This window comes from Cajanus cajan, chromosome 3 (assembly GCF_000230855.2).
Source record: "Cajanus cajan strain Asha chromosome 3, NIPB_CcT2T_4, whole genome shotgun sequence".
In the NCBI taxonomy this organism is placed as follows: Eukaryota; Viridiplantae; Streptophyta; class Magnoliopsida; order Fabales; family Fabaceae; genus Cajanus; species Cajanus cajan.
Genome location: NC_138519.1, coordinates 69073128 through 69081498, shown reverse-complemented (window position 1 = coordinate 69081498; position 8371 = coordinate 69073128). Strand labels below are relative to the sequence as shown.

At 33.9% G+C, this 8371-nt stretch overlaps 1 protein-coding gene across 2 annotated transcripts; it reads left to right on the top strand.

The window, feature by feature from the left end:
* Positions 1–622: 622 nt before the first annotated feature.
* Positions 623–6241, top strand: LOC109791294 (transcription factor VOZ1). 2 transcript variants are annotated; one of them, XM_020350574.3, is made up of 5 exons: positions 623–850; positions 1490–1736; positions 1920–2069; positions 4601–5102; positions 5227–6241. In XM_020350574.3, exons 2-5 carry the CDS (start codon positions 1509–1511, stop codon positions 5778–5780), a joined length of 1434 nt encoding a protein of 477 aa, XP_020206163.1. In that variant the 5' UTR covers positions 623–850; positions 1490–1508; the 3' UTR covers positions 5781–6241. The 2 variants fall into 2 exon arrangements, with proteins under 2 accessions (XP_020206163.1, XP_020206162.1); XM_020350573.3 differs by having other exon boundaries at positions 624–850; positions 1493–1736.
* Positions 6242–8371: the final 2130 nt, after the last annotated feature.

Below are 8371 nucleotides of genomic sequence, written 5' to 3'. Positions count from 1 at the left end.
ATATTTTATAAAAAGTGATCAGTATAATGTATCATTTTTAATAAATAAAAATTAATTTTTAAAATATTAATTTTTAATCTATTTATTAATGTAGATTTTACTTATATGTATAGTATAAAATAATATAGGTAAAAATATATTTTTTGTTTCTTATATTTTTATTAGTGTCAATTTAGTTCCACTTTAATTAATTAAATCAACTTAGTCTCACATCTTTAAAATATATTTCAATGTTTAACTTTCCGTTTTTTCATTTAAATATTTCACATCAGTTAAGTATTTAAGCGAAAAAAATAAAATATCAAATATTAAAATATATTTTAAAAAAATAGAACTAAATTAATTTAATTAATTAAAATAAAATAAAATAAATATTAATAAATAATATAAGGGACGAAAAATATATTTTTACCATTAATATTAATGCATAGTGATTATGTGGCAGAGTTATTTTGAAACTTACCTTCTTTTTTTTTCTTCTTGAAACATAGGTGAGAGAGTATTTAAGAAAGAAATTAATATTTGATGAAGTAAATATTCTTAATACTATCATGGAGTAACGCACTTTCATTTTTTACTGTATTACCCTCCATTTATTGCCTCGGGAGTGAGCAAAGCAATTAGTAACCGAGTGAAGAAGACAGAGTCACAAACACAAAAAGCAATTTTCTTATTCTCTCTCTTTTCCTCACTTCCATTCCTTTCCTTTATATCAGTTTCCTCACCTTCTCAATTTTTGGACGAGACAGAGAGAGGAAACTGAAACCTTTGTTTTTTCAGCTGAAAAATCACATTAATATTTTATATATATACTTTTTAATTTTGGGGAAGTGAGTACACAAAATCTGAGGTAACCTTCTTTAGCCCCATGTAAAGATCACTTTTCAATCGTTCCACAGCATTTTTCTGGTGTTCCTTTTGTTCTGCCATATTTTTTTCATCTAATTCACGTTTTGAGTTTTCGATCTTTTACTAAATATTGACTTGGGTCGGTTATGCTTCGGTGCTCACTCAAACTGTTGCTATCGTTTTTTTTTAGGAATTGAGTTTATTTTATGATGCTAAACTTCGTTTTTTTTGTTTTTATTTTTATTTTGAAGTTTTGGGTTTATTTCTTGTTGTGATGGATGTTTAGCTATTTGATTGTTTCGATCTATATTTAGGGTTTACTTTTCATCAGGAAATGGTTCGTGTTTCTAACCTTCCGTATTTTTTGGGAGAGGTGTGGGGTGGTAATTAGTTATAATTGGGGGCGAATCTTTTAATGCAATTTGAATTTAACCTAATTTTGAGGTGGGTTTGTTGGATTCTTTGTGTTAGAATATATGGTCTTTAGGGTGTGATGCTGGAATATGCTTCTGATCATGATAATGTTTCCTGCAAGTTGTGTGCATTTTTTTGGGTTTTCTGTCTGTGTTTTTGGTAGGTTCTAGTTTTGTGGTGGACTGAAACTCAGTTTGTGATATTGATGAATGTATGGTTTTGTTAGCAGAACTTCAGGCTTAGCAATGAAGAAGGTTCCGAAGAACAGCTGCAAGTCTGTATCACACAGGCTCTTTAAGGACAAGGCAAAGAACCGTGTGGATGACCTGCAGGTGATGTTCCTGGATCTGCAGTTTGCTAGGAAGGAAAGCCGCACGGTTGATGCTGCAGTGCTTGAGGAACAAGTCCATCAAATGCTTCGCGAGTGGAAGGCCGAGCTCAACGAGCCCTCGCCTGCTTCCTCGCTGCAGCAAGTAAGATCATGTTCATTGTGGTAACATGTGCAACTGGTGAACTTTGTTTGAGAATTGAGATATCTATCATGGGTGTTTGTTTCTAACCTGTACTTTTCTAATTGCATGGACATGTGCGAACTTGAATGCAGTTTTAGTGGTAAAGCTGTGATTGTGAACTATAATGTTTATGGGTTAATATAGGGTGGCAGCCTTGGGTCATTCTCCACCGATATCTGCCGGCTATTGCAGCTTTGTGAGGAGGAAGATGATGCCTCTAGTCCGTTAGCTGCTCCCAAGTCTGAACCTAATGATCAGACTCTGCAGGCTGGGGGTAAGGTCATGTTCCAAGAGGTGAGTGTTTTTTCTTTTTGGTGGACAAACAAACAATTTTGGTGATAATAATTTTGCAGGTCTTTGTGATCGTGGCATTAGTTGATTATGCATTGATTTTGAAAGTTTCTTTGTTTTTATCCAGTGCATTACTCTAACTTCATGTATATAAATCACATATGCTTCAGAAATGTTTGATACTGTCCAATGAAAGACGAAAAATATTATGCTGTGACATTTTGTCTTTTTAATCCAGACCAACGGTGATATGGTAGATTTTATTTATTATTTTTTTCAATGAACATGAAGTGGGGTTGTTTTAGTCCTGGCGATCAGAGTGTACCAAACCAAGTCTATTTTCCGATGTTGGATTGAATGATTATATATGTTTATTTTTCTTTTTTAACTTCATAACTCGTTTCTCCTTTCTTGATTATTGAGTTTCATCTCTTATTTATATAGAATTCATGTGAATACATTGAAACAGATACGCACAATGGAAAACATGACAATATATCAATATATTTGGGTTTTGGGGAAGGCAGTTTAAAGGAGACTGGGAGTATTATATATTAAAAAGGAAATGAGGAATAAATTAGACGTTAGTCACTGAACAGGGATACAGGTGTCCAATATCTTGGTTTCAATTTTTCCCAATATATACAGTACTTTATGGTTTCAAAATACAGGTGTTCATGCATAACTTTTTATTGGCTATCCGCTATCCCTAACATCAAAATTGGAATCATGAGTTGTGCATTGCAAATTGATTCATGCTATTGATTTGCCCAATTGATATGATCACTTGGAGTATCTTGTTGTTGCAATCAATGTAATAATAGCATAATTGCATGAACCTCAATTCTTTTGCAATTTTGGTGCATCAAATCTTGGAGGGGTAGTGGGCCAATCAGCCCTGTGATGATGAACTAAGGTGATGGTTGGGTGTGGACAAATCTTGTTAGTGGAGAGTTCTGTGGGTTTAGACCTCAGATGTGCCATCACTTGCTGCCTAGATGAAATGAAGTGACACTGCAAAACATCAATCAGGGCTTGGGAGAACATGGCTAATCCAGTGACAGAGAGCCTCTGGTGGGGTTGTGGGGAGGTAGGAGGTGAAACACACCTTGGATTATTGGATCTGAGATGAACTATGGTAGAAAAGAGAAGATAACAGAAGAGGAAGCTGAAAAATAGTGGTCTTTCTTGCTAGGTTTTGTTTTACAGTGAGGGAGAGAAGAGCATGGAGAAACCTAATAATTAATGTGCATGAACAATAAAGAAATTATTGTTTCCATTATTTGTTTATTTATTTTTTATTGTTTTACTTTGTGTGTGTGTGTGTACTTTGGTGATTGATCACCAATATCATAATTGATGATTCTTTTCGACTGGCAATTTAGATACTAGATCTAATTCATGATTTGATAATCATTGATCCTTGTTCATGATGAAAGCAACCCTTCATATATTGCTTGGGGAAAATTGAGTTGTTAATTCCAATTACTTTGTGCACATACTTGAAAGTGACTAAGTTGGACCAAACCCTTGATGTGGTTATTTATTCAAATTTGTTCTTAGTTTTACTTGTGAACCAACATACGATCTTTAAATAGTTATTTGTTTCGGTTTATAGACTCTGAATTTAATAAATAAATAAATATAGGCTTGAAGTGACTTTTGCTTGATCGTGCTCCATAGGTTGCTTGAACTTTTTAATGTTGACTCTGATGGGTTGCATGGTACAGACATTGACCATCAACCCTGATGTTAGAGAAACTTTCTTCACAGGAAAGCATGAATTGAGTTTTTTTTTGCAATTTTCTGATAACAAGGCTGGCCACGGCAGTGAATGGAACAAGTAGAGTTGGGTGGTTTGACATGGTTGAACTGGGTTGACGGGGGGTTATATATTTATTTGGGGTTTGAATTTGAACCTGGACAGAGGGAAACACCCAAATAGCATGATGACAGTTGATGGGTGTTATGGTGCATGATATATATCAAAGTATTTATCAGAGAGAATTGGTCATTGGATTATTTAATTTTTGAGTGCAGTATATATTGGACCAGTTCCTGGTTTTCTGGTTGATCTGTCCAATGTGGGTCCATTTTTAGAACATAGTTTTTTGTGTACAATATACATTTCTTGGTAATACTACACTTTTGTTGCAAGATGTTGAAGTATCTAAGATTACCTGTGTGATCGAATGAAGTGAAAGCATACTGTTTGGGGTCTATATCTGTCAGATGACATTACCTACCCTAATCGAGTGGTTATTTAGTATTTCCATATGCTAGTTTTTTTTTTTTTTTTTTTTTTAATGTTCTTTTTCAATCTTTCTATGTGATTGAAAAAAGAGAAGCTCTGATGGTTATGCCATTCTTTAGAGTTTATGCTTTTTTTCTTTTAAAAATTGACATGTTTCTGCGAGGGGCAGCATCTGCTTTTACACTGTACTTTTTTTCCCCAGTATTTCAATACTGGTCTGGTTTCAACGTTGAGTTTCATCTTTGATCGTAATAAGTTTCCTGGTTTAACTGCAAATCAGGGCCAACAGCAACATGATTTTCCATTGGTTGATGAGTGCAAACACTCCACCTCAAGTGTTCAAAATGTGGCAGCTAACAATCCGGGTGGGCATGCTTTAGAGTATCATCAGTTTGATATGCATCAGGAATATGATAATGGCTTTTATACTGGTTTTAATGGTACAAGTTATTGTGAGGAGGATGCTATTCCTCATATATCTAGCTACCTACCAAGTATCTGCCCTCCTCCTTCGGCTTTCTTAGGCCCAAAATGTGCTCTTTGGGACTGTCCAAGGCCTGCACAAGGGTTGGACTGGTGTCAAGACTATTGCAGTAGCTTTCATGCTGCCCTAGCTTTGAATGAAGGGCCACCAGGTATGGCCCCAGTTCTACGACCTGGAGGCATTGGTTTGAAGGATAATTTACTTTTTGCTGCTCTTAGTGCAAAGGCACAAGGAAAAGATGTTGGCATCCCAGAATGTGAAGGAGCAGCAACTGCAAAGTCTCCATGGAATGCGCCTGGTACTTTTGATCTCTTGGTCACTTTTCTTTGTTTGACGTGTTAGGCTATTATTTTAGTAAAGTATCTGCTTCAAGGGTTAAGATTGTTCTTTCTTGAATTAATTCACTTCTTGTTTAATTGCAGAGCTCTTTGATCTGTCTGTTCTTGAGGGTGAGACTATTAGGGAGTGGCTCTTCTTTGATAAGCCGCGAAGAGCATTTGAGAGTGGAAACAGAAAGCAAAGGTCGTTGCCAGATTATAGTGGACGTGGTTGGCATGAATCCAGAAAGCAAGTGATGAATGAATTTGGAGGGCTGAAGAGATCCTATTATATGGATCCACAGCCACTGAACCATTTTGAGTGGCACCTTTATGAATACGAGATTAGCAAGTGCGATGCTTGTGCCCTGTACCGATTGGAACTGAAGCTTGTTGATGGTAAGAAGAACTCCAAGACAAAGGTCCCAAATGATTCAGTTGCTGATCTGCAGAAGCAGATGGGAAGGCTCTCTGCTGAGTTTCCACCTGACAACAAAAGGGCTGCCAAAGGCAGATCGAAAATTAATGCCAAAGTTGGCATAGGTGGTGTCTATTCAGCTTCTCACAGGGTGGCTCCACTGAATGGAACATACGAGTATGGTTTGGCTACACCATATGACTATCTTGTTGAGAACATGGGCGACTACTATGGGACATGATATATACGGAATGATCTACAAGATGCTGCATTCTACTTAGTTATACATTATTTTCTGCTTGATTTTTATTTCGTCCGCCTCAATGCTCAGATTTTTTTTTACTTTTTTTAAGTTACAAGAAGAAATCAAGGTCATTTTTTGCCTTGTCAGATATTGTGAATAGCTCATTCTCACTGGAGTGCAGCAATAGAAGCTGCTGGATGCTGAATTCTAACCGCAAAATTTGCTGTATATTTTACAAACGATGAGCAATTTGGTGAATGCTAGAATCTCACTAGCATCACCCGTATTGACCTATCCTTTAGGCTCAAAATTGCTGTGACTCAGCTGACTCTATTTACTAAATCATGTTAATGTAAGTTAATTACAGTGTTTTATGGTATTAGCTGCTGCTGGAAAACCCTTCAGAGGTACATTATATATTTGGCTCAGTAATAAAATTGTTTTAATCCTCCGAGTAATTTTTCTGTAACTCGAGTAAAAGGAAACTTTGAATCATTTAGGATGTTGATTTTTTTATCCCCGTGAAATTATGCAGCTGCGGACGATCATAACCAAACTTTATGACGAGTTTCTTGTTATTAATATGTGTAATGCTATAAAAATGTGTAGCTCTGTATTCACCAATAGTCATAATTTGTTTGTAAAACTTGCGAGTGAACTCTTCAAAATTGTAAACTCGTTGAACTCCGCCAAGCCTAGGCTGAGAAATCGTGTTAACTTGCGAGGCTAAGTTGTTTTATTATGCCCCACAACTAGAGATGTTATTTTGGGTCTGGTCTATGGTCAGTCCGTAAATAAAGTTGAGTTAAATCTTAAAAAAATGATTTATATATAATTAGATTATTTTGTTTTAACTTGTTAAGTTTGACAAGTCAAATAAGTTTACGGATTGATTTGTTAGATTAATAAGGGAAATAATTTGAATTACATTTATTGTTGATTTGTGAATATATACTATTTTATAAAATAATTTAAAATATAATAATAGTAATAGTTTTTTATCTTTTTGTACTCAATTGTAATTATAAGTTTAAAGTTAAGATTAATCATTATAATTACAGAGTTGAAATAGTTAGGCTAAAAACTTATTTTGGCCCCTTATAATAATTGTTTGTTTCAATTTAGTTCCACTTTTATTTTTTGTCTCAATTTGGTCCTTAATAAATTAATTGGTTACAATGTCGGACTTCCGTCTAAATGATTTAAACGGAGTTAACTGTTGGCCACGTGGATGCCAAATTTCGTGAATACACCTGGAACTGGGACGGCCCGTTCTGAAACCGGAACGGGCTGTTCTGGTTTCAGAATGGGACGTTCTGAATTCAGAACGGCCCGTTCCAGAACGCCATACAATAGAATATTCTGTATTATTTTTATTAAAAAATATAATAATTTTGAAAAATATTTTTTTACGATACAAATTTTAAAATTACTTATTTTTATAAAATACAATTGTCTTATAAATAGAGTGATAACTTTTTCTTTTTCTCTTTTTATCTGAAGAAATATTTAAGTGTCACTTTATAATTTTTTGTAACTTATTTAAAATTAAAGGAATAAAATGATAAAAATTAATAGGATAAACATAATAAAATTATTAATTTGTTTTCTTTTAGTGTCCTCTAAATTTTTACACTCATTTAAAACAAAAATATTTTATATATTATTTTGAATTAATTTAACGAAGTATCATATGATTTTTAACTTTTTAATTTTTTTTATAAATTTGATCTATACATGAAAACTTTTTTAATTTAACAATTAAATTTTTAAAAATTTGATATAGAACATCTAGAACAGGTTGTTGTTGTTGGGGTACATCGTTAATAACTTCAAGAAAAAATACCATGTCATTTCATCCTTTACTGTATAGTGTCAATTTGGTAGTAAGTGGTTCACTTCAGTTTGACTAATGAAATAAAATCTGTTACTATTGTCTTTAGTGATACATTGCATTGTCCTTAATGATACACTGTATAGCCTAACTGTTTAGCAATTGAATTTATCAATTCCCATTGACAATTTTACCAAATTCAGTGTTTAAAATATTTTGTACCTTGGGTCTTTTTCCTTCCACGATTCACAACCGTGAACTATAATCTTTAACAGTTTGTGTTAGGTATTCTGGACCAGAACGGCCCGTTCTGAAACCAGAACGAGCCGTTCTGGTTGCACTCTTAGTGTGTTACTTTTGCACCTGAAACGGGCCGTCTAGTTCCAGGTGTTTCCAAAAAAATTGGGATCCACATGACATCCACCTATGCATCTACGTGGCATTCACGTGGCCAACAGTTAACTCCGTTTAAATAATTTAGACGGAAGTCTGACATTGCAACCAATTAATTTATTAGGAAAATAAAAGTGAGACTAAATTAAAACAAACAATTATTATAAGGGACTAAAATAAGTTTTTAGCCAAATAGTTATTATAGGTTAGGATTATAATAGTAATAGTTTTATTACTAATAATTTAAGATGTCATATAATTAAATGTAATAGATCTTTTAAGTACCAAGATATTATAGTCATGTTGGATGATAAAACTAGTTTATAGAAGTAATAAAAATTTGATCTTAAGACTTATAAAG